The sequence below is a fragment of the Varanus komodoensis genome, unplaced genomic scaffold, assembly GCF_004798865.1.
Source record: "Varanus komodoensis strain SLA01 unplaced genomic scaffold, ASM479886v1 scaffold8, whole genome shotgun sequence".
In the NCBI taxonomy this organism is placed as follows: domain Eukaryota; kingdom Metazoa; phylum Chordata; class Lepidosauria; order Squamata; family Varanidae; genus Varanus; species Varanus komodoensis.
The window spans coordinates 18918005-18945471 of NW_025336481.1; the positions used below are offsets into that span (position 1 = coordinate 18918005).

Consider the following 27467-nt stretch of genomic DNA (forward strand, 5'->3'; position numbering starts at 1 on the left):
CACATTTACACTGAAAGCACTGAGATGTAGAAAATCCATTGCATCTGAAGCAAGTCTTGCTTCCCTTTAGTTCTTTAAACCAAGAAATGGGGCAACAGAGACAGACATTTGTCTGTATACAATTTTTATTACTATTATATTTGTTATGGTCAGATTTGTAGGTTCCAGATACAGAGCAGAATTTAAGCATGTCTTGCATTTTCTTGCTGTCAAGAACAAAAGTTCTCTCTTCACCTACTGCTACAACAAACTGTTAAAGCTATCCATGAGTTCAAATTCCAATCATTAACATGAAGAATTATCATGGAAAAGCTAAACCCTTTATTGGAGAAAAAGAAATTAGTATTTCCTGATGTACAACTTATCTGAATCTTTTTTTTGGGGGGGGTGCATGCATTATTTGCCACTTCTGTGCTCTTTCAAACTACTCAGTGTTCATTCTAGATTAAAATGTGGTTCTTGATTCTTACTTCATTCATAATGATACTAAAAGTCATTTAGAAAGCATTTCTATGGCTCCTAGACATTATCTAGGGGGCCATAGGATACTTCAGATTCTTGTATCCAAGGCTAGAAACAGAGAGCCAGCCTTGGAGATGGGATTCCATGCTCTATTCCTCTTCCCCTCACTTGCAGCTGGGGTGGGAAGAACCACACTGGCTGCCTGTACAGGACTGAGAGAAACTTCTTCTTCAAGCTGCACTCAAGTCCTCTAATGGCAGCCTCTTCTTTCTAACTGGAGCTGCCAACCCACAACTGTGCTTCTGAAATTAAAAGGCCTACCCAGTTAGCTCTGGGACTCAGAATGGCTTTACATTTACCTGCCTCACTTGTGCCCATCTTGTGGTCATGTGATTGCTTTCTCTATAGGGGGCTTTCTCAACACACATTTGATATCCCCTTTAAGCCAAACCTACATGTGGGAAAACAGGATGCTCTTCTAGAAAGCAAACAAATAGGTGGTCATTCCTGGGACCAGTTCGGCTGCTTTCAAGTTACCTAATGTTCACGTCTAATGCCCCTGTCCTGAATTAAATATATAATTTAAACCATGCTTCTGAGAGAGAGGCATGTGTCATTATGAGCTCTAAGTTCTAAATGTGATGTTGCTTCCTTTTAAAATAGCTGAAACATTCAGTTCATTCAGAAACTGTTTTGAAAACAAAACTAAAAAAGGTTTTATGCCATGAAGCTGGAGTCATCCATGGAACTTTTCATTAAAGAACTAAAGGAGAGAGCAGATATCCCTGGCATGTGGCCAGCACATATTTGCAGCATCCGGAGCAACCTCTGAGCTGTGGTAATTCTGATCTTCTCACACTGGAAGAAAGAGACAGAAAAGATGTGATGGCCTCAAGGAAGGTGTACAGGAATATAAGTGATGCCAAAACAGAAGCATGAGACGAATATACTATGCTATTTGTACATTAACTACTGCAATCCAGTCCCATAAACTGCCAGAAGCAGAGAGCAGGCACATTGCAATGTGCATATAGAACAGTACCTCCATAATGACTTGTGCATGCAAGGTAAGATTCAGCTCTAGTTCTGCAGAAAGTGGAGAATTCTTTTCAGAGACACAGTGGGTATTCAGAGTATTTTGCCTTGCATTTTACAGTAATTTTATATGCCATATGGGCAATAAAACAGTTTGTAGAAGAAGGCATCCCTTTTGTAGATTTTTAGAATATAATATATATATTGTATCTGCAATCTACTTGGAAATCCACTATGAGGAGAATTTTGGTGGATAGGGTTCCTCTCTCTGCCTGTTGTCGTAAGGCAGCCACCAACAGTTTTGGAGCCTGCTGAAGATCTTTATTTAAACAAGTCTCCCTTAATAGACCAGTCATAGTTTTCTTGGCATAGTTTGATTTTCATTATACATTTCAACTACTATTTCTTCCATACTGACAATAATTTCCAAGAGGGGTTTCCTCACCCAATAGTGTAAAGTATGTACAGGGGAAAAAGTGAAGGAGTCTTACTTCTAGCTCACAGAACAGAACAGGGCTACAGTACCGATCTGCCAACTTCAAGACAGCATTCATATCCACACTGATTTGATGCATTCTACCAACTAAAAAAAAGAAACATAAAGACACACATTTCCAACTCTCCAATGTTTTTTCCCCACTCTGACACTTTCTTTTGATTTCTATACTTTAGTTCCAGTCATCTTTATTTTCAAAATGTAATCTAAATCCTAGTTGTGTTTAAAATCGCTCAACAGAAAAGCAGTATTTGCTAAGACAGTCATCCAACAGCCATCCCCTAATGAAAATAGACTGGCACCATTAAGAATTTCATATCTGATTTATTTAACACAGCAGATCAAGATAGTATCAATACACCACCTTGAAACCTTTTATTTCTCTAACAAGTTCCCCAAGCAGGAACACACAAAGTTATACAGCTGGAGGACTGGAAAGGAAGATAATTGTCAATAACAGAATTCAAGTGGAATTCTGCTATATTTGCCGGTGAAGCATGCACTGCATAGTCAAGCTGCTTTTAGGGTGTTTTAAGGACATCAACAAATGAAAAACATTTGAAGTATCAAGTTTAAAACAGGAAAGTTATCTCATACATACCACCCACAGCCAGAAAGCACACTTTTCCAAGGAAAAAGTTGGCATCTACATGTATCAATGATGCTTCAATATCCTTAAAACTGGTAGAAGACCAAAGAAAAGAAAACAAAGTGAAAGGTTTACTTGGAATTTGGAATGAGGCCCCTGGAAATTACTAAATATATTTAATATTTAATATTTGTAACTTACAAATTATGGGCTATTCGAAATTATAACAGAAGAACAGAAACTGCTCCATGAACATATGTGGAAATTAAATATGAAATTAGAAATTATAAGTTCAATAGGAATTAAATGATTAAACCCCGAAGCTCCTTTCTATATCCTGATTAGAAACGTCTGCCTTGATAAATGACTTTATCTTGGTAGAAAGCCAGACTATAAATCAAATCAAGATCAATGAAAAGAATAATAGCTTTCATTAAAGTTAATCCCTGGAACAGATTGATCTTTCCTTCCAGATTCAGAAATGTCAGAATGAATTACCTTGATAAGGTATTTTCTGATCTGTTATGTTTTACAGCTATTACTGAGAGACAACCAACTGGTATAACAAGGCTGGAGTATGTTGGCAGTTATGGGAATGATCTACTTCCACATGTATTAGTGTAATCAAAACAACTCCTAGTGGCATAACTTTAGTAGCTTTCATTACAAGTGATATTTTAGTCCCCATTTGCAAGACATAAAGAATGCCTTACAAAACTAATGCAAGATGGTCAGGAATCTTGTGCTTATATGGTAAATAATTGTCTTTTGACTTCTGAGAGTGTAGGAGCCATAGCAGGATCATACCATGGGTCAGGTGACCAGATCATTATCTGTTCCATCAATCTTACCTTTACTCCAAGGCAATTCAAGTGCATTCAAAGAGGATCTTTAAATAGGTTTTATCTTCACACATCAAGTATTTTTATTTATTTATTTTCTATACTGACCAACAGCCAAAGCTCTCTGGGAAGTTCAAGATAACTTAATTTGTAAGATAATTAAGGGTTTAACTCTATGGCTATTTAGACAGAAAAATGCCTATAGCTGACACAAGCATACTGGGAGCTATAGACTTTTTTCTGTCTAAACACAGATAGGATTGTGTTAAAGGCTGCCTTGTTCCATGAGCTTCGTTGCTTCAATATCTGAGTTTAGGTTCCCCACATCCATAATGGCATACACTTAAAAAAAAGAAAAGAAAAGCAAAGCACACACTTGTGCTTTCTGCACATACCTGTATTTGCTTTGAATGTTTATTATAAAGACAATCAGATCAATCCGAGGGCGGATGTGATCTCTCTCCGCAGGTAAAGGGAGAGAGGTTGTCAAGTGGCTGAGAAAAACAAGGTGAAGTTTTAATTAATGCTTGGAAACTGATAAATTTGATAAAGAAGTTAACACAGATGCACTTCATTTCAATCAGATACATGGTAGATATTATTTAATAGAATACAAAATTGAATGTAGCAGAGATCAATGCTACTTTAATTATAACTAAAACACAGGTGAGGGAACCTGTCACGGCCCAGATGCTTTTGGATTCCAACCCCCATTAGCCTCAGCCAGCATGACCAATGGTCAATGGTCAGAGAGGTTAATAATGATGAAGCTACAGTCCAAAAGCACCCGAAGGACCACATGTTTCCTACCCTAGCTGTAAAGTCCAAAGGCACTATTTTACTTATTAGTAATGTGTGTGTGTGTTTGTGTGTGTGTAATTTCTCATTTTAGACGAATTCTGAAGCTACTTACAAAAGAAAAGGAAGCTGAATAAAACAAATAAAAATCACATACAAAATTATATTATGATACTGATACAAGTTAGCTCATTGTTGGGGGAATGCAAAGTAAACATGTGTAGTCCATGGCAAAGGCAATGGGGTCTCCCATCAAACTCATAATAATTTGGGAGGCTGAAAACATTTCTTGAAGTAACCTGGAGCTGTACAAGTTAGAACTCTGCATACTAATAGTAATACTTAAAACCTAGCTCTGTGGCAGACTGGCAATTAGCGCGGAGCCTTTGGCAAATGTATAACAGTGCTGCTTCATTCTGCAATAACTGCAGCTTCTGATTCAACCTTAAGGATAGCACAACATAGAGTGCATTACAATAATCATATCTTAAAGTTATCAATGAGTGAGTCACAACTGTTATGCTATCCCTGTCTAGGAATGGGTGCTGCTGTTCTACACTTACTGAACAATGCAATTGCACTATGATTTTGGAGTTAATCCACCCACCTTCTTAACAGAAAAATGGCCTGGTTAGGTTGTCACATAAATGCTGGGTTGTTAGGAAAGGACGAGTAAGATGGTTCTTACTGCTACTGCTGCCAGATGAAATGAAACAATTCAGAGACAACCCATTCCCGAGATGTTTAGCATGATGTCAAAATGCAGAAGTGTGGGTTGTTATGTGAGACACAACCTAGAGTTGTAAACCAAGAACAAACCTTGGGTTACATGCAGGATTGTCTCTCAACCAAGAATCCAGATTTCTGCATTTGGACATCAATGTCACTTGTGTTGTTACTTATTTATTTTTTAAAGCTCAGAGGAATGATTGGGTGGCTTAAGCCCAGAACATTCACTCCTGCTTTCAAAAATCCTGGGGAGTCATGATGTCCAATCAAGCCTTGATTTTCTTAATATCTTTATCTGGTATCAGCTAGCAAGATGGGTGCCCAGGAAAATTAACATACCTAAATAAACCCAAAAGTCAATATAGTAAAGACATTAAGTGGTAGAACATTACTACTACCATTTTAGAACATTGTATTTTGTTCCAGACCACATCAGCCTTGTAGAACAAAAAACTCATTACTGTAGAACAGCAACCTTTGTAGCATTCTACAAAATATGAGAAACAAGACTGATAACTTTCACAGCATAACTTTCAAATTAAGTGGAAAGAAACTTAAATTTTCAATGTTAACTACTTACATATTTATGTTGAAATCTTGTTTTTCCTTAAGGATGGCTTCTGCTAACTGCTGCTGTAAAATATCATTTACCCCCACCAACTATTAAAAAAGAAAAGAAATTTCAGTCAAAGGCTAAGGAAAGTAGTTACTTATTTCAACTTGCTCCTATCTAGGTCACCATGCCCCAACTCGTCCTTTATCAGGTCTAGTTATCATGTCCACCTCTGATATCCCAGTTGCAGCATTGTAACAGTTCTGTCCACTAATGGATTTGATAGCTTTACCTGTGGATAGCACGAGTAGTTACAGCTTCTCCCATCACTAGTTACAGAACCAGGGCTTACTATAAGAAATGTAGGGATGCAAACCTCCATTGTGCCAACGAAGCACATTCATTATATATATCTACCTCAGTGCTCACCGAGATGAGGCAAAACCCACACTCTATATCCACTCAGAGGCCATTCTTTACTTTATAATTCAAAAGAAAAGCCCTATGCCAGCTGTCCCCAACCCAGTGCCATCCAAAAGTTTTGGATTTCAAGTCCCAGCAGTCCCTGATAGTATGGCTAGTGGCTAAGAATCTTGAACACTGTAATCCAAACCATGAGGAAGAGAAATGCCAGGTAGGGTAAGGCTACCATAGAACAGCACCTTTGCAAGGAGAAAAAGAATCTGTACGTTAAGGGAACCTAAAACCAAAAGGACACCACTAAAAAGGCGAGCTTAAACGCTCCGCCGCCGCCCGGGGGGAGGGTCGACGCCGGAATCGGCTTTCTCTCGCTCAGAACTGCCGCAGACCCACCAGCCTCACAAAAAAGAACAAAAGAGCGGAAGAGAGAACTGAGACGTTATTTTTCGATGCAACAATACAAACCAAAATGGTAGCGGAGTTAAGCGTCGGGAGCTTCCCAAAAGCTGTCAGCACCGACATCTCCACGAACGAAAACCGCGTTCTCCGGTTCAAACTGCCGCCCGTCCTGACGTCAATACACAGCGCCGTGAGTGGGCGTGGCTGCACGAATCCAAGGCGACCATTTGTGGAGGCGCGTCATAAGTGTTGCGGCGGGCGAGTGGGCGTTTTCGTGCAGGCTCAGAGCTGCTTGTTCTTAAGGTTGTGTTGTTCATACGACCCGAGTGGACACGGGTGCTGCGCGGCTCCTCTTGGAGCAGCTGCTGGTACAGCTGTTGCTCGCCTCTTTGTTTCTGCATGTAGGGCAGTAGCGGGGCAAGGGGCACCGTTGGCCGCTGCGTGTGCCGTATGATGCCCTCGCCTGAATGGGGAGGGCGTGATGCGGGGATGGCAGCTCGGACGGGAGCAGCGCCTAGCGAAGCGACCCCTTTCACGCAGCAGCCCAAAGGGGTGTGCGAAGTGTTGCTCTTTTGGTATGGGCTAAACGTTATTGTGGAAGCTCCTCCGCTTGACTTAGTAGTAAATAAAAATGCCTTGCCTTAAACTAATTGATTATGCAGGTATGTTAGGATAGAATTAAGGCCTCAATGAGACACTGCAGGTTCCCAGGAACCTAACCACTGCATTTATCGATTTAGTTAATTCTGTTCGTTACCTTAAAGATTACAGATTCAGAACAGGGCTAATTTGCTGTGACCAGAAGGGTAAATATTCTTTCTGTTTGCTGGTAATTTATTAAAAGTGTAACTAAACATGTTCTCTGCATTTATTTATATGAAAAGTTTTGCACTGCTCTTTTAGTGGCTATGCACACTCAGGGAAGCTTATAACAATTACGACTGTAAGATTGATTGCAGAGGCATTCTGTAAATACAAGGATATGATCAGGCAGGTAGGTTATTGGGTAGCAAAATTGCTGCCAGTTAAAAGAAAGGCCTGCTGGAATAAAAACAACTTTTTCTAGCTAGTGGAAGGCTGAAAAATGGGGCTGAGCAGGTCTCATGGTGAAATAATTCTACAGTGTGGATGAGAGCACTAAAAAATTATTATCTTGTCTCCTCAACCTAGCATCCTTAGTTGGGACACAGAGAGACATCCTTACAATCTTAGGGCACAGGCAATCCCTAAAAAAAAGAGGAGGTCCCAAGTTGTGCCTGGAAACAGATTGGTACCCAATGCAACTGTTGCAGAGCAGAACTGATATATTCCCATGCACAGATCTTCCAATATCTTCACTGCCAAAATGAATTTCCTGAAGACTCTTTAGAAGTGGTCCCATGGAGAACACATTTAGCTGCATGCAGTTATGCAATCTTGATGTAACTAAGGTATATAGCATGGTGCCCTGAACTGCCTTTGACAGGAATAGGCACAGTTGTCACACCAAAACCCAGTTTTGTCTACAGACATACTTGAGCATCAGACTGAGCACCTCAGACTGCAGACCAGTTTCTTCAGTGGGAGTACTGTCTCATTCCAATAGACTGAATTCCTATTCCAGAGTTCATTTTCTCCTGATCAGGAGCACGTCTTTCTTGCCTGGATTGAGGCTTTATTAACTCACATCCAACCTATTATTGCCTCCTTGTAGCAGTTCAAAGTCTCAGCAATTTCTGTGGAAATAGAAGAAAAGAATACTTGCGTGTCATTCACATAGCAGTGACAGTGCTCCATAAATCCAAAGACAACTTTGGTTTCATGTAGATAGGGGACACATTTCTGGAAGGTGTCAGCAACCAAGGCTTCAATCAATATTCCTGCCCAATAAGCCCACCGACCTTAGAAAAAACAAATATCTCATTTCTACTGAAGGTTTCCAGGTTCAGCCCTGACAGGATTCATGTACCTCCATTCAGAAGTACTTACAAACCAAGCTTGGATTAGGCTTAAAGGAGGGAGAAAGAAGAGTTTTGATATAGTTGTCTGTACCTGTGAATGAGTCTGAGTAATTTATTTTTTTTCTCTTCAAATTTAAGATTTGGTAGCTATCCTACAAGTACTGCTCCAAGAACACAACTACTAGCTTTTGTAACCCTCACCCCTGCTTTTTTTTCCCTTTGGGCCAGGCTCTTCTGCTGCTTGTTTAATCACTAATATTTTTTAGCAGCAAAACTTGGTAGGCAGCTGCTGATAGCTAACGATAGCTCCAAGCATAATCAGCCTTCTAGGGCTTCAAGGACAAACAAATCAAGTTTGTTTGTTGCACTCTTTGATGCTTGTTGGCATAGCTCAATGCAATAACATTTTGACCCTTGGAAAATAAATAAGCAGCTTGTTCTTTATGGACTCTAATGTATTTTTGTTAATCTGTTATAGTGAGGAAAATAGAGAAGGTTGCAAGATGATGTCATGATCTAACTTAAAATAGGTATAGTATTGTGGGAAGTAACGTCGTGCTGCCTTCTTTCTAAACACACTGAAAGGTAGAGGTGATGCCACATGTATTTGTATTAATGTAGTCTGACATCATTTTTTAAGCCTAACAAAGGGTGACAGCTTTGCATATCGCCAACACTGAACAAATTACAAGTGAAGCAAAAGTAAAATTTAGAAATATTTATGTTTCTTGTCAGATTCAGTTAAGCCTTATGAAAATGAATCCAAAACAGGCACGTTGTAAAGGTCTGAGAATGAAAATGAAGTGTTAAAGGTTGCGGTTGTAAATGGAGTGAATAGTTAGCAAAAATGTTAGATTCTGAAAATTTGAGAGTGTCATAAAGAATGCAAGGCCAAAATGAGAACAGAACATTATTTTTCCTATCTTCAGTCCCATTTTGCACATCTCTATATATAGTGAAAAGAGCTATAGGCCAAATTGATGTATTCTTGTAATCCAGATCACAGCTCCAAGTGTACTCCTCACTCCTCTAAATGTGTTTCCCACTGCTGTACATGGGTTTTCACCCACAATTTGTGATACACAGACAAAAGCATCACTGGCACTAGCGATTTGTAAAGTGAGAACTCTTACCGGGATCCAGAGGCTAGAAAAGGGCCTATCAAAGGAGGAGCACTGTCATTCTCATCACATATGGGGAGCTCAAGAAGGCTGAAGTGGCATGAACTGCATCTGACTCCTGCATGCACCTGGCAACATTTGAACCTTGAGGACTGTTCAGAAGCTGTAGCTGGTGCAGAATGCAGCAGCCCGATTGCTAACCAGGACTTGCATATCTGAACATATAAGACCAGTATTGGCCCACTTGTGTTGGCTGCCTGTATGCTTCTGGTCCCAACTCAAGGGGCTGGTTTTAACTTAAAGCCTTACGTGGCTTAGGACCACAATATCTGTTGAAGAGCCTATCTCAGCTGCAATCTACCCAAACACTATGCTCAACCTCTGGGGCCTTCTCCTAAGTGCCGACTCTGAAAGAAGTGTGGAACATAGCAACAAGGGGGAGGGTTTTCTCAGGGGTGAAACCCCATTTATGGAATAACCTCCCCACTCTGATCCAGCAGGTTCCAAATCTGTCATCTTTTCAGTGCCTGGTTAAGAGCCCTCTTTTTTTCTGAGGTCTTTACTGCATTTTTATCATCTGTTTTTATGGACTGTGTAAACTGCCCAGACAGCTTTGGCTGTGGGGCAGAATAGAAATGAAATAAGTAAACATGTAGGCTTCCCTTTGCCTTTAACTGAGCCTGTAGGAGCAAGATGGTTTATCTGACCATGGATGTCCAGTGTGGGATTCTCTACATTTGGTTGTTCCTGCTCATGGTTTTATGGATAATCTATTCCTGTGGGCTATCTTCAAAGTGTACCTTGTGATTTTTGATCAGAAAAAACCCTGTTTTGGTAGTTTACTATTCCATTAACATTTGACATTAATTTCCAAATTTGTTTACACACTGAGCTTGTCAGTATTTCCATTTGTACTAATTTTGGTATGAATAATACTTTTCTTCTTTTTTTCTTGAGTTATAAAGAATTACTATGAGTGGGTTTCCTGTAAGGATGTAAGTGTCTGAAAAGCTACAGGGGGCTCTCCTCTTCATTATCAAATAACGTAATTTGGGAAACCCTTATCTACTTAAAATGGTTTGATAAAAGGTTGTGTTAATTTACTTAGGAATCCTAGAAGGATTGTGTTAGCACCAAGTGCTGTTGTGACTAATCTCTCTGTAAATGTTGAATAAATCTGAGGGTTAATTGAATTGGCACAGACCCCTTTTTGCATTTCTTTACCATTTAATCACACCATCCCGGTTCGCACAATCGCCAAAGCATTAAGTCATGGTGTGTGCTGGCATGGGCCTGGGCGTATTTACCTAATGAGCTACCTTGTTATATCCTCCTAATTCAGATGGCACGGCTTGTTTGAGCAGGGAGCTGCCCTCAATAACTGAGCAACAGGTTTGGGTGACACAACAACATGTATGTGTGTGGCAAATTAGGGAAATTGCAACTGACGTGCTAGCACATGCATCCTAACAACGGAAGAGACCAGCATTAGCTTGATTCTTCTCCTTGTCTTCTTTTGTATCCTCTATTTGTCTAACTGTTATTGTTAAATTACTTTACATGCCTTAGTCTAAAGATGGTATATGAATGAATGTATTGCTCTGACCTAGACAGTGACTGGGTTTGCACAATCCAGTGTGGCACATTTAAACCATGATGGATTCTGGTGTGTGCTAGCTGCCCTGCTGAACATCACTTTGGATTGTTATGCACACCCAACAAGCGTAGCTGGTGGTTAAACAGCCCTCACATAACTGAAACCATGACTTGCGTATTCAGAATGGCTGCTGTTCCATACCGCAACTCATTGTGATGAAAATAAGCCATAATAGGCTGTGATGATTATGAAAACTGATGCAATATGTTGAAAGTTTTTTTAATGTGGAATATGGAGCATAAGGTCAAAAACTGTTGAATCTGCAGATCTATTCTGTACTCCTGGAATGGCCAGAAGTTAGATTGGAACCCACTGGTAGATTGCTGGGTGATGTCATACACTGGTATTGATTTCTGACTAGTTTAACAATTTAGGGCACAGTTTTAAGAATGCTAAAATTACCAGCTGGGGTATGCTAGAGTGGTAGAACTCTTTCTGTTTAAACATGCTTAAGATTGTGCCTTGAAACAGCAATATTGGACTCACCACTCTGTTACCCTAAATTATGCTGTTTAAGTGAAATAAGCAGGAGGTAAACAGGAGTGGATTTTTGTGTGGAATGCCTGTAAGTTCTGTTCTGGCACATAAATCCCTTGTTTCAGAACTCTTTAATTGTATCTAACCTTTTCTTTTACACAAGTTGCTGGTTGGTAATTCTGAAAACAAATATATTTTGCAAGTGCATCGTCTGCTTGCCCTGCCATATCTCATGAAATTTCACCCAGCAATTGGACTTGAATGCCAAACCAGTCTTAATTTCTTCTTATGTCCCGCCACTGCCTGCTTTCTACACTGCTCACACAATTCCTGCCTGCCGCCTAACCAACATCGTGACATAGGTAAGGAGAAAAGCAGAGGAATTCCCCATCGCTTTCCGGCATTCTCGGTCCTCAGTCACAGCATTCACTGCTAATGCCTTGCCTTCTTACTGTGCCCTAAAACATATGCATATCTCTGTGTGATATGGATCATGTCCAACTCTTTTTAAAAGGACGATTGACCTGATCTTCTGTTGAGTGTTTTTAAAAGATAGTTATGCACAACTAGTTGTGCTAGAATATGAATAGGGATGCAAATTTGAACCCATAGTAGAAATTGCGCCATTTATTTATTTATTTAAAGCTTTTCTAACCCGTCCACTACAAACATCTCGGGAGGGCTTACAATAAATGCCGTAATGCACTGCAGATAGAGGGCAACCCTGACTCAGATGCAGATTCTCATGTGAGCGTGGATGTATATTAATCCATTTGATGCTCAGTCCCTGTTCCAGCGAGTGACGCGCATGCAGAAGTCTGCTTATGGGGCATCAGAAAGTCTGGAGTCAAAAAGTGGCTACCCGGGTTTGCTGGGGCAAGGAGAAACAGCGTGGCATTACATTTGCAATCGCTTATCAAATCAAAATCTGTCTGCCAGAGCTTGCAGCATCCCCCCCCCCGCTCGCCCTCCCACTTCTGCTCCTTTACTCTCCGCACAACGTGCACCCTGCACCGAAGAGCGCTCTAGGCTTGTTGCTATGACAACGGCGGATAGTCCTCGTCTGCTGTGGCATTTTGATTGGTCAGGAAAGGTCTCGCCTCTTTTGTGAGGGTGAATGGGAGGGGGACCACGAGAATGGGAGCGGGATGGAAAGAAGCCAAAGCTGGTCCATTTATGTCCGGGGGGTGTAGGGGAGATGGGGGAGCGGTCTTCGCAGCAGCAGATGATGAGGCGTTGAGCTTGACTCCGTGTCCTTCCTGACCGCATCCCCAAGCATGCTTACACAGCGGCTCCAGCCGGGCTCGCCCGTGAGTCCTCCGGCACTCTGATGTGCTGCGGTTGCCTTCCAGTGGAGAAGCGCTTCATCTGACAAGCGCGGCACCGAGAGCATCTCCAGAGCAGCAAGCCGCTGGAGTCTGCAACCTGCTCAGGGCCGGACACACTGCAAAGCAGCAGCAGCGGCGGCGGCGGTTTGCCTCAGCATGTGTGTGTGGACGGAGGTAGGTGATGTGTGCAGCGCAGAGTTTTATTTCCGACTTCTTGCAGATGTTAGGACACCGATTTTCAGAAATCCTTGTGAGTACTGTGCTGAGATGGTCCTCTTTTGCAAAACGCAGCTCAGGATCCAACTGAACATTGTCATCTTTTTCTGGCAGATAGCTTATTCTTGTGTTTTAGGGGCCTTCTCTGAGCTCATACTCTGGGTATGTAGTTCAGCTTCATTTATCCAGGCGCTATGATGAATGCAGGGCCACAGTAACCGAGTTGTGGAAGAAATACATGAGGCATCTGTTTTAACCAAACCTATGAAAGAAAATTCTATGCCTAATAGGCAATTAGGTAGACTCTTCCTAAAGGATTAACTGATGGAAATCTTTGGCATACTTTATGTGAAAGCTGAAAGAGAAGAAGATGTACATCCCATAAGTGCATACCTCTGAAGTATAAAGAAGGGTGTGGATTGTATGGTACAATGCTATAGAAATAGGATATGATTTTATCAAAGGTACTAATGAATTAAGTTGCACTGTACTTAATACTTCTGTTCAAATTCAATGGTTTTAGACAGATGAACTTTTACTTTTGATTCCCTAGAGTTATTTTAACAGCATTTAATTCCATTAACCTGCATATAGAGACTCAGGGCGTCAGTCCAGACTGGCTCAAAGATGCCACCCCGTGCTTCTAGGGAAAAATGGGGAGATGAGAAGATAATGGAGGAGATGTGTGAGGTGCGTGGACTTTTAAAGAAAGTCAAATTACCCTCTTTTGAACCATAGTAATCCTTATACACTATAGCTGATCTTTTTCATATTTATTCAGAAATAAGCCCCATTGAGTTCAATAGGACATATTCCTAGGTAAATGTGTATAGGATTGCAGTCTAGTTTATGGTTGCAATCGAAGTCAACTTACTGGAGAATGGGCCAGTTTGCACAATCACCATGGCCTAAACAAAAAATAGTGGTTTGTTTAAACCATAGACATGCTGGGTGCCATTTGCCTAATTACTTGCTCAGGCAGGTAATTTTTTTATAAGATGAACTTGTTTTATAAGATGAACAGCATGGCTTGTTTGATTGGAAATGACCATCAAGTAAGCCACTAGCGGGGCAAGGGAAAGGTTATTTAAGCTGTAGTGATTGTGTGAAGCAGGCCAGTGAAGTCACATTTATCTCTGTGATGTATCTGAGTAAATATGTTTAGGATTATGTTATTAAAGTAGCCAAATTTGAAAGCAATGGATAGAACTTCTGCATGGAAAAATGTGTGCTTCCTATAAGATCACTAGTTCGATATTATATCTGCTCTGGCCTCAGGCATCAGTATGGTTTATGTCCTGTTTTCCCTGAAATCCTTCTACAAGAGTCAATACTGTCATCTGCCTTAATTAACTTATATAAAACCATTGAAGGGAGATAGTCCAAAGACTTAGAATGTGATGTCTTTGTTATGCTGATGCCACTGTGACCTTTGTTGCTCATCTCTGTGTGTCCTTCTGCACTTGCCTGAGGCTATACTATCACTCTCTTTCTGTTGTTTTTAGTAAGGAGGACGAAAAGTCCAAATAATGTGGCACCTCTTCCATACTTAATAAGGGCATGTCAGCAGAAGTTGTTGTAGCAGTTCCTTGCTTCCATGTGTTTTATGAAGTACTTTTTTTCCTGTAACTTGGCATATATTCATTATATTTTTCAGTATTTTGCCTAAGGACATTTACTCTTGCCTGGTTATTTCAGTACCTCGCCAGAGTATGTAATATAGGGTATTTTTATGCCTAGTTAAATGTGTTGTGGATCATTTATCATAATTATAAATTATTTCACCTAAGGAAAATATAAAAGGCCTGAGGTTACATCAGATGTACCTTTTAACCAAATCTCAATAAATGTTTACATTACTTAACAATATACTTTATCATTTATGGAAAATCGAGTTCTCTGTCCCCAGCAGTTCCAAGCACTACACCAAAAAGGACCAAGAAACAGAACCCAGAGGCTTTAGTTCAAGTAGACTTGGAGAGTGATCCTTGGTTAAAAACTAGTGTGCACAATTAAAAATAGTGACTGCAGTGCAACTAACTGCCTGCCTTTGTCATTATATCCTTCTGTGATTCAAATTTAGCATTACTGCCCTTACTTGCTGTCATGGTGGAAGCTGCTGTGTGGGCCTGAGTCAAGTTCTTGAACTGTGAAACAGAACGAAGAAAAGAAACTCAGTGGTTAGCTAGTGTAGAAAGAGGGATTAGGATGCAGAATTCAGGAAAAGTTGCTAGCACTTGGAGCAGAGATGGGTTAAAGGAGGAAAAGAAACACTCAAGGCTAGGAATATGAAAGGACTTACTGTTTCCAGTTGACACTACCTGTGCATGTCAGTCAAGGGCAAAGCCCTGCTATCTCTCCATCTCCTGGCTGAAATATGACAGGTGAGAGCAAGAGACAATGTTTCTCAGCTGTGATGCCGAAGCATCAGGCCTCTGTGGGGATCTGCTGTAGGTTGCTTGATGCCCAGATGCAGGAAGCAAGTAGGCTGCCAGCTCAGGGGACCAGATGCCAGGATGCCGCTCAAAACAAGGTGAAGTCAGTTTGAGGCAGGGGTGTCGTCAGAGCCAAGTCAAAAGCTGAGTTCCAGAAAATACAGTAAACAAATGCCCCAGGCATCTGCACAATGTGTTGTTCCTCAAGGAGCAAGGCTTGAGGACAGAGCTTTCTAGACTTGGGTGAGCATATACTGGTCAGTGGGGCCAACTGCAACTCCTCAAGCACACAGGACTTCAGCCCAGGCGCTTTCTTGCACAGTAAAGTGTAGTCTGCAAAGTTTGTTCAGAGCAGGTGGGCAGCAGAATGCCCTTGCCAAACAGACCCACTTAGCTGCCTTTTGGCAAAGTTACAGCTTTTAAAATGGGCATTTGGATAATTCAAGTTTTGTTACTTTGTTTGAACCCTTGTTGTTTCTGTGCATTTGCTGCTTTATGTCATGCTTTTGTTCTTATTGCTTTTACCTGGGGTTTATTAGTCACCTTGGGTTTCCTGAAACTAAAGAAAGTAATAAAATGTTTTAATAAATTTTCAATAAATACAATAAATAACACGTGAAATACTGCAAGTAGATAAAGGAAAGATATGATTCATTCTGATGTAGTACTTATTTTTCTTCTAGGGATCTAGTGAGGTTTTTAAAAGAAACACGTCTTAACAATCTAAAGGAAAAAAAAGCTCAGGTTTTCAAGGTAAGGCATTATTTATTTATTTATTTATTTAGAACATTTCTATGCCGCCCCATCGCAACAAAGCCCTGGGGCGGCTCACAACACATAAATAAATACAGAAGTAATAAAATAAATAAGTACTAAATTGTACAATAAATAACACCCCCCAGTGCATTCTCAGCTAATAAAAAAACCCTAGTTAATAAATAATTAACAGTTAAAATAAGTTTTAAATAAAAAGGTCTTCGCCTGGTGCCAAAAAACAAATAATGAATTTGTTTTTTGAAATAACGAAATAACAAAGAACAAATATAAGCTCCTCCCCAAATCTTTTTGGAAATTCTTGAAATTGGTTCAATAAAGTTGTGTGTGGTGGGGTGGGGGGTAGAACCACATCTGCTAGCTTTGCACCTGAACTTCAGATGTGGACCAACCAACAGTGCCCCTGTGGCACGAATGTTATGTGTGGAAGCTAGACCTAGGCAAGTCTTATAAACTAGGAGCAAATCAAAGTCTTAAATGTTCTTCTGAACTGCACATGACAATAATAGGTATTGACAGGCTTTAAACATAGTGTGAATCTGTGCAAGCTTGCATAGCTTCTGGTTGCTGTATGTGTGTGCACATATATGTTTCTTGATAGTGATTTTTATACTCATCAAGACAAACCATGTGTGTTTGCCTTCCCTTGTCTAGAAATCATGCCTCATTTCTTGGATTGGTTTGTGCCTATGTACCTGATGATCTCCATTCTCATCTTGGTGGGCTTTGGTGCTTGCATATACTACTTCGAGCCAGGACTACAGGAAGCACATAAGTGGAGGACCCAGAGGCCCATCATGGAGCGAGACCTTCGGAAAACATTGATGATACGAGACAACCTTGCATTTGGGGTACCTGAAGTCTAGTATTCTGTTCATGCAGATATATGAAAGTACCTAAAAGATACAAAACCAGTTTTTCCCTTGAAATTACAAATTACTGTGTGAATTATGGTTTGCTCAGGACCATTTCCTTCTGCAAATGACATAGTCAAACTATAAGTTCATTCCTTGTGGACATGGCTTTCTGTTACTGAAGTTTTCACTGTTGTCATCTCTATTTCTAATGCAAGTCTTCTCCACCAAAATCAGCTCAGAGTTCTGGATTTCTGGCTCTAAATGCACCCTTAAGACTGGTGAACCTCTCCATCACTTTGAACTTTTGATCTTTTAGGGATAAAGTTCTGTATTAGTGTGCTGAGGTCACATGTGTATGGACTCTAGGATCTCTTATAGTGTAATATGAATATTTTCACTACATGTGTGAGCTGTGTTGACTGAGTCCTTCCTGCACATGTGTCCGTCTCATCAAGGTCACTACTGGCACCATTTCAATTAGATCACTTAGGTGAGGTAACATCCCTTGAATCATACCGAATCAATTCCCTTCTCATTTCAAAGGCTGAGCTCAGATATGCGGATGAACACATTCTGTTATTTTTATTAATTGCCAAGCTGTGTACCTTCGCATTTCAGTGCTCGCCAGCACCTTTCTGGCTCTTAACACACCCAACAGAAATTCAAAACTTAAACATTCCATATAAGTTAATTACTAAGAAGGTCCTTCTCTTGCTTCTCCATGACCAGGAGTTTGTTACGAAGCATGGGATCTTCTGCTTTTCTCTGTGTTGTGTGAACCAGAATCCCGTTTTGAGAAGAGCTGCACTTTTTTCAGTCCTCTGCTGCTGCAGTCTTTTAAACTGGGCATATCAAGAGTGCTCCGGCTAGCACTGACAACCAAACTTAACTGGTGGGAACCTTTCACAAAATGTACACTTCTGCATCCTTGGTAAAAGCCACTGAGCAGCAGACTGCGACTTTGAGCATTCTTCTGGAGCTCAGTTCTTTGTGCTTATGCCACCCGTAGACCCTCTATTCCCACAGTTTGCACTTTAATCTTCCTCTAGGGCTGATACTTTACCAAAGTACTGTATGAAAACCTCTCCTCATGGGGAAATGGGACCATCAGTAACCCCGGCTGCATTGCTAATAGTGTCTAAATTGCATGCTGATGAGAGAACCAAGAACCTGTGGCAGGAGGAACATTGCCACAGCTGGTGTTCCAGTGACCCACTTTCTCTGACCTTATTTAGGGCACCATTTCTGGGTGCAGAGTGGTTTCGATTCCTTTGTTTGCCAGTGTTTCATGCTGTGCTTACATAGTATATCTGTTCAGTTGTCATACCATTGTGAAGGACTATTCCTGTGAATTCCACTGTACTTACATACATTCCATACTAGGGACATGTGCCTTTGCTCCTCCTCTGTGATCCTGTGAGTCACATTCCATATTAATAGATATTGTCATCATTGGTATCTGTGTCATTCCATTTTTGAACAAGTATCCAGATTTCACCATTGTCAGAACACCAGAGACATGTCTATGCATGCCGTTGTTTCCTCATCTATCTAATGCTGCCATCTCATACACAGCAATACATCCAACTGCTTCTATTATCTTGTTTGGTTCCATAGTCCATGCCAACTACACAGTATAACAGGAACTTGGAATCCTGTTAGGAAGATGCTCTCTCCATCATGACTGGCTTGTAATGACTTGTCTCAGCAGTAAAATCATGTGGCCAGTAATCAGCCTTACTTGAAAATAGGTGCCATTTTTTCAGTCCCTACTGAATTTGAGCATGCTATGGGATTTGGGGTGAGTGGCTGCTAGAGGATAGTGCTAACATTAACCGTTAGTCTCACTGTGGGTAACAAGCCACAGTGGGTTGTCCTATTACCATGTGGACCTGGGCTGGTTCCTAGAGGGTGGTTTTCTTGAAGGCACCAAGCCACCCTGACGATCCATGGGTTGTTGTAGGATTATAACCACAATGGGTTGTCATATCATCCAAGCCCAAGCAACGGACCACATTGTAGGTACTGGGAATTAGCTAGCAAGCTGCTTGGTAAGATGGTGGAAACCCTTTGCCGTTTCTGCTAAAGTCATCTGGGCCAACACAGTGCCAGCCATCCCACAAGTCCCCAGGAAGCACCTCTGGGTTACCAGGACTGGCTTTGTGCCCCCTCACCATTGAGAGCCATTTTGCTTGCCACCCCTTTTTTGTGAGCAAGTATCATCTGCAGCTTTAGTTTCACTTTGTAGCTCACCTTTTAATGTATGTCAGGACAAACCAAAGGCAAAAATAAAGGGTTTGGCAACCTCTCTGGTCCAAGTGCCCATTAGTGGCACTGGCAGCATTTTTACAGCAGGCAAAACAGGCCATATCAGGCCCATGAAAGGGCTCGTGTGCGCTTGTGCGAGGCCAGCACTTGCATGCATCTGTGCTGGGGGTGTGTTGGGTGGGGGGGGGTTAAAGAAAAACCTCTACAGCCAACAAACTGCTCTGGAAAGCAATCTACATACAAAAGCCTATTCTTTCTGCAGATTGCTTTCTATTTGTTTCAGGATGCAGGCTATGAAAAGTTCCCAAAGTGATGCTCTTCAGTATGAATGTAACTGAATGGCCACCCTTTGTATCCATGATCCATCAACTGCTACTGTGAATATAGCCATAGTCTCCTGAGGGTCACTCAGGGACCTGTGTTCTGGGCCTTGATTTCCCTTGTGATGCCTCCTACCAATGCAAATGGAATGGACCCCAGGCTGAGCAGTGGAGCAGCAAGAAGTAGCCTCCTACTGAGTCCAGGAGTCTTAAGACTCCTTTGTGGGCAGGCTACATTATCTCTTCTTAGCTAAGGCACTGTGAGTTGTTCTCCACACACCTCACGTCACAAAACTGTTTTGCACTAAACCCATATAATCTTTCTCATGTTCCAAATTTCTTCTCGGAGGGCTGCATCACAGGACAGGGGAAATCTGCATATGCAGCCGTCCACCACATGACCCCATGGCAAGCATATGGCCAAAGTGTTTTCCATACTGTGTGACATGACATCACTGTAAAAGAATCTGCCTCCTAGGGAGTGAGTCTGTGACTTGGTAAACTTTTGGTAAGTGCATTGATTGCAGGGGAACTGCAAAGCATAGCTGTGAACAGTCATTGAGTAATAGTCTCAGTAGTTATATATGCTGTAAGGAAATGATGCCCTTCAGCTTGCTATCCAGACTTGGCTGGGATTCCATTGCCACATATATGACCAGCATAAAACCCACAATATGCTTTCCATTTCACCAGCATAAGCCATTTTCATAATATGAAGTAGGCAAGCCATTCAGTGAGTCACTGAATTTTGTGCCAAACCTTCTGAAGACATGGGAAGCAGGGGAAATGTTTGAAATTGCCCTATCTACCTTGGAAGGAAGATGAAGTGACCCAGATTTGTACTTGTCTTTGATCAAAAAGAAACCACAAATCCTGTTCTTCAGAGGCTAATGAGGATTCTAAAAAAGGAAGAGAAAGACTGAGTAGTCAACCTGTGACCTTCCAGGTTATTTTGGATTATAGTTCCTACCATCTTGATCACTGGCCATACAGGCTGATGTGAGTTGGAGTTCAAGAACATCTGGAGGACCATCAGTTGCCGCCCAGAATTAGAATAGCTAGTGGTCTGTCTGCATTACATCTTAAGCCTTGGCCACTTTTCCTCTTTTGTGTGCCAAGTTTTAAATATTGTTATCTATCTATCCTACTGTATTCCTCAGGCATAATCACCTGCATCTGAACAAAAGAAATGTCATTTTTGTAAGTGACATCTGATTTAAATATGGGACAATCTCTTAACAGGAATGTGATCATTTTAAGGTTTGTTGGAACTACTGTCATGTTTTCTGCTGTTCCTAAAGTACATGCTTGTTTATGAAATAACCAGGAGAATGCCAGACTACTGTATTCTGCCAGAAATAGTCTAAGCATAGATACATGTTTCCTTGCTGTTTCTGGCTTACCATAATGGCAGAACATTGGTATGTTCTTATTGTATACTCTTTGCTCAGTTGCTGTTTTGCATGCCTCCTTGGGAGGCATAGAAGAAAGGTAGCTTAAAAATAATTTAAAATAAATAGAATGATTCATGTGAAGCCAATTTAGGGTGTCATTCTGGTATTAAGGGAACATGGAATCAAGCACTTAAGAGATGGTTAGACTGGTTGAAGAATTTAAGAATACAATGCAGAAAGCACTCTCACACCGGTAGTGGGCTGAATAATCACGATATTCCATCATGAACACATCCTTTTTCCTCTCGTTGTTAGTCCAGTACATGTGAATTTAACTAACTTGCCTCAGGAGCTAAGGGGAAGCTAAGAGTAGCCTCATCCCTGTGTGATCTTTCGCAAAATATGTTCTCAGCTTGAGTTTGTGCTGTTTAGTCATAGATGCTCCTGATGGAACGTAATTTCATGTTGAGTGTTAGTGTTTTATTTTGAACATGTTTGAAATTCTAATAAACTATCTAGAGTCAATCAAGTATCCTGTTGTTTTGTTGCCTTTGATGTCTGTATATTACATTCCTTAACAGGCAATTTGCATAATTGCGGTGGGGTTTACATTTTGGTGCATTTTCATGCACAGATGCAGTTACACGAGATGGCTATGCGTCACAAATCAGAACAATACCATCTTGCAGGGGCAATGAGCAGCCAGCAGGGGGCAGTCTCAAACAGGGAATTGCTGCAGGCCTTGACCCAGTTAGGGGATTCACGTGGCTGCTGCTTTTTCAAATAAAAGTATGTATACCATAATAGGTAGTTCAGCCCTGTTGGATTTTTCTCACACAGGAGCCCTGTGGTGCTGCAGCAGCGCAGGGAGGCCTTGGGGTGGATCATGGATATTTCAAAGCATATGTTAGGGCTGCACCCTGACTGCAAGTTTGCAGTGATTCAGAAACAACTGGATTGGCCACCATATGAGACCTGGAGCCCAGAGGCAAATCTTTCACTGACTATCGTTTCAAATTAACAAATTATTGTAACCTTCTTTGCTGTTTGACAATTTGATGAAATTTGCAAGCATGCTGGCCACTTGTGAGCTGATAAAAATGGCCAAATGTTGAACAGTTGTTTGTGTTGGATATCTTTAAATATCTTTTAAATATTTGATTTTATCTTTTAAACCTTTATCGTATTAATCTTTGATTTTAAAAACAGATAATGGCCAATAACTTTTCTATTTATTGTCAGAGTGGAATGGCATTTATTGGCGTAGTTGTCACCTTTCAGATGAATAAGTGCAGGTTTGCTGCTTTGTCTGTTTAGTGCAAGAACAAAGTGGGGGTTCTAAAAAAAGATATACTGGTGTAGTATGTGGGCAATCATCATAAAAATGGTATACAAAATTTCAAAAGGATAGGTGCTTTTCTGCACCACAACAGTTCTGGTTTAGTGATTAAGAGGATGGGACTGGGAATCAGGTGATCTGGATTCTAATCCCTGCTCGGCGATGGAACCGAACCAACTGGAACCAGTCACACACTCTCAGCTTAATTTACCTCACAGGGTTATTGATGTGGGGATAAGATTGAGAGCAGGTGGAGGTGTAAGCGGCTTGGAATTTGTTGTCAGAAAAAAGCAGGATATACATTTATGTAGAAGGGGTGTCATCAGATTTTTGGAGGGACAAGGGAATGGTTTCTTCTTTCTGCCCTCCATTTTTTGTAGAGACAATTTGAAGAGAATGGCCTAAATTATAGAGGTGTCTAAAGGCAAGAAACCTGCAACATTTCAGAGGGATAGATGCAATGGTTAAAAAATTATGAATGAAAAACAGTTTCAGGCTTCTTTGCTTACATGTTTTTGTAGTGCATGAAAATTGGAAAAACTGTCATAGAAGTTCCAAACTAGTAGTAGTATAACTCTAGTAGGAGTGACTTTAAAACTGTAGAATCTGTTTTGTAACATTCTTCCACCTGTGTCTTTCTCAGCCTCCTCCTGTTCTCTTTCTTTGCACTATTTATTAGTTGGATTCATAGGACAGAATAACTAATAAAACAACCAACAAGTACCAAAAATAGCACCTTAACCTTCTCACCTTCTTCCCCAGCTCCAGGGCTCTTCCTCCTCCTCACCTGTGGCTTTTTGTGTATAGTTATTTTTGACTGTGTATTTATGAAGCTGTGAATACTTAATTAATGTGCCCCATTGAAGGTGAGCATACAAAGAGCAGACTAAAAGACACAGAGAGAGGGAAACTGAAAAGGCAGCAGACTCTTCATTTCCCCTGTTTGTAGCACTATATATGCCATGTGCTCATACTAGAATCCCAAATACAACATGACCCTTCAAACTCTTCCTTCTTCTCCTGCAGTCATAACACTAATTGTGCGTGCTCTAAATATGGCAGATATTGTGCTGTATTCACTAGGGTGTGTCCCCAGAGCAACAATCGCATTTGGAAGGAAATGTCAGCACAGCATCTTGCAAACAAAAGGGGCTCTAATGTAGCTCTCGCCACTGAGTTAGCATCTTGATTAATGCTCTGATTTTTTAAAATACAGCACGAATTTGGATTATCATCTATAACTAAGGAATCTGTATGTTCATGCCACTTATGTAAATTTGCCTGGGGATGACAGGATTAGGGTGGCAGGAATGTGGGAGGGTCAAAGGCCTGGAATGAAAATAATCTTAGGACTTCAGGCCCTCCATGTCTGCCACAGAAAGCACATTGTTCCACCCACTCCTGCTCATTTGCCCTGTAAACAAACACTGGATGAAGATGGAAGTGGGCATGATGATTGGGTAGATATGATCTTTCCATGTAGGAGTTCAAGTAGGTCAGAGCCTCTAATGATTCAAGACACTCCAATGATATGCCAAAGTGAAATCCATGTGAGACAGAAGCATTGAAGTTGATGCAACTGTAACCTGGTTTCCTTTGATGGCTCTGTTTGTCCTTCTGGACCAGTAGCAATTGATCATTGAACCAGTACAAACCCTTTGCATACATCTGTGTCGGAGCCATATTGAGTTACATCAAGTCATTGACCCATCTAGTCCATTGTTCCATTTGGGCCGCTACAGGAGAACAAGCTCTACTTGCAGTGGGGGTTTCCCATCCATAGTAGGATGCACTAGATGTGCTGTCAAAATTCTTCTCCAAATATTCTTCCCTGCACCCCAACCTGTAGAACTCAGGGAGTAAGGCAAAAATTGCCAGAACCATGATGCCTAAACATGACGTTGTGACTTCTGGGTTTCAGGATATACTTTTCCAGTCTTTCTTCTGCAGCTGGATTTGCTACCAGGCCCATATTCTGGTGGTAGCGAGGTGCTTCACTAATTTAAAATCTGCTAGGTAACAATCTGTCTAAAACAAAGTAGAAACCTTAATTTCCTTCAACTCTGACCAGCAGCAAAAAACCAAATCCAACACGTGCCCATCCTGATGGGTAAGAGTAGCTATCTACAAGCCTACAGCTGAACCTAGAGCATCTTGGTGTGAGCATTAAAGCCTCCTAGTACCAGTAATCAGGTTCTCAAATGCCCCACCAGATATCCCCCCAACAGCTCAGGTGGGAAGACTGTTGAGCAGCAGTCTGGGAGCAGCAGAAGAATCCCAATCTTGCCTCGCACACTCAGCATCCCAAACAGTCTCCCCTAACATGGGCCCCTGGATAGTGGAATATACTCCTAACAGAGCACGGAGACTCTGCCTTACCGCCCCTTACTCCCTCAGTGCTGCAGGCTTTGAAAGATGGGAGAGATTCATCCCTCCTGCTTCATCCCAAACATTATGAACCATGTTCACGTTTCATCCAAACATGCCTCTGCCAGAGTGGTTTGTTCTACATTTGTCATCTGCAAAACACTCTAAAGGAAAGGCGCTGTACTGTGTTTCTACTTTTTGATACAGTGCTCTGCACAGAGACCTTTAGGATCCACCGCCCTTGTTTTTCATTTCCGAGCCATGAGTGCTCCCATTCAGCAGTGCTGCCCACTCCTCGTTGCCTCTGCCTCCAGCTGTGTGCAGCTCCAACTTCTCCCAGTCTCTCTCTCTCCCCCACTCCTACTTAATCTCTTAAGAAGGATGGAAAAACACCCCACAGTTCAGGATAATGGACAGAGAAAGAGGCAGGGGAATTGCATGTGGAGGATCTGTATATCCTACCACTCAGGTTCCTTCTGCTAAGTGCTGATGCAGTTCCAACATTTATGGTGGGACTCACTGCTGTCTGTGAGAGACTGTGAAGGGGTCCTGCTGCCCTCTGAAAAACCTTGGAGGCTTTGGGACATCAGATGCTTGCTAACAGGGGTCATTCAGCTGCGTCACATCATCTTTCCAGGTAAGCTCTTAATGTTTGTTTGTTTGTTTGTTTGTTTGTTTGTTTGTTTGTTTTAAGGCAAGCTGGTCCACTTTCCACGGTTGTACAATACTGTTTTTTAGGACCAATCAAAATCCCACAAAAATGTCCAAGCTTTTGTGTTTTTTGGAATTCTACATCAGCCTAGAAAAGTAGGGGATAGGGGAACTGTTTCTTCTTCCATCCCCTGCTCTTTTAATTTTCTAACCAGATGAAGAATTCTGGAAAACTTGAAAGCTTGTAGATTTTTGTGGAATTTAGGTTGGTCCTAAAATGAGTATTATGCAACTATGGAGTTAGGGTTTTCCACTGTTAGAAATCCTCTGGAAAAATAAGTCAACTGAAGGACCAGAACTAGCAACCTTAATAACGAGTGATTCCTTCTGTTAGCCAGTGACAGGGAGTAACTTCTGAAAAAAACAAACAGAAAGTAGTTTGAGAGAGACATTACTTTATTACTATATGTGCAGAGACTTTTCTTCCGCTATCACCTCTGGTCAGACTGGTTTTGTGAGTATTGGAAACACACAAAAATTCCTGCCCAGATTTACCCAACATAGAAGTGGTACAGAAAAAGCTCTTTTCCTGGTTGCCTCCATTGAATATTGTGGGTGGCAGCCTCCAGAGAAGAGCTTCCGAAGACAATCTTAGCAAATTTATTTATTTATTTAGAAAATTTCTATGCCACCCCATTCGCCGAAGCCTCGGGGTGGCTCACAAAACATCAATTAAAATATAATACATTAAAAATATAAAACAAATTAACAATATAAAATAAGTCGCCCTGGCCAAAGAATAAAATAAGGAAATAATATTAGCAATTAAAATGATGTTTGAATAAAAAGGTCATTGAATAAAAATGGGCAAGACCGAACCATTCCCAGTTCAGGGCCCATCCTTGTTGGTGAGCTTCAAAGTTCAAGCAAAACCCCACACATTTAAAGTCTGGCCTACAAGCTTCAAGGCTGCCCATGCCTGGTTTACAATGTCATAAGGATGTGTAGGGTCCCATAGACTCTCAGAGCATGCGTACTTGGGAAAGTATGAGGGAAAGAGGTACCATAATTGCCAGGAAAGCACAGCTGACTCCACTTCATTTTAGGCATTAACCCTTTATTTGTTCTTGTAACTTTAGGGAACACAGAGGGAGCAAGCATTTGTGATGGACAAGGACTTTGCTCCTTCCCCACGCAGGAGCCGAAGATGCCTTCCAACCTTGGGAGCTCCATCTGCTCCTAGCCGCATCCCAGGACTCTCAGTTCGTTCTGCTGGATCCGGGGGACGGGCAGCTCTTAGCCCCATCTTGAAAAAGGAAGCCTGCTGTAACCCCTTCATGCAGGACTCCATCAAACAGAACCCCTCTGTAAAGGGCAGAGGGATTCCAAGAGCCTATTCCAGGCTGGGCCCTCCAAAACCACCACGTAGCCATGAGCTTCCTGTATCATACCCTCCTCCAACTACATCCCAGCCTCTTCGGTGGACAGCAGCCAATGGCCTGGAGCCCCGGAAGCTAAGCTCAATCTCATTTACGCTTCACCGGAGCAGCAATGTCCCTCCATCTGGCCGGCAACTCCTCTTGCACTCTATGGCAAAGAGAGAGTTCCAGAAGGTTTCACTGAAAACGGAGGCACCAAGGAAGGCAGGAGAGTGGCCCTCACCAAGCCCTCAGCCGCTCACTGAAATACAAACATTGTCCCGAAGAGTAACTGGAATCTCCACTAATGATGGGCAAATCTGCAGTGAAGGTGAAAGTCCCATGTCAGATGCAGAAATGCCTGATTCCCAGTGGAATTTGGCTCCTCCTAGTCTGCCGTCATCACCTCCACCATCTCCTTGGCCATATCCCCAAACCATACAGAGTGTTCCCCTGAATTCAGCCCTGAAGGAGACTGTTCAGGATGACCTTGTTTTAAATAACAGCAATGGTGTTCCAAAAGACCTAGGTACCCTGCAAGGCTTACCCGACTCTGGAACTCTCGCGCTTGTTGGACAAGTG

General features: G+C 41.6%; 1 protein-coding gene across 1 annotated transcript; it reads right to left on the reverse strand.

The window, feature by feature from the left end:
* Nucleotides 1-702: 702 nt before the first annotated feature.
* On the reverse strand, nt 703-6446 carry CENPM (centromere protein M). Its single transcript, XM_044455483.1, has 6 exons — nt 6390-6446; nt 5532-5611; nt 3820-3918; nt 2595-2674; nt 1989-2080; nt 703-1320 (listed from the first exon to the last, which is right to left on the reverse strand). Exons 1-6 carry the CDS (start codon nt 6444-6446, stop codon nt 1180-1182), a joined length of 549 nt encoding a protein of 182 aa, XP_044311418.1. The 3' UTR covers nt 703-1179.
* Between the last annotated feature and the right edge of the window lie 21021 nt (nt 6447-27467).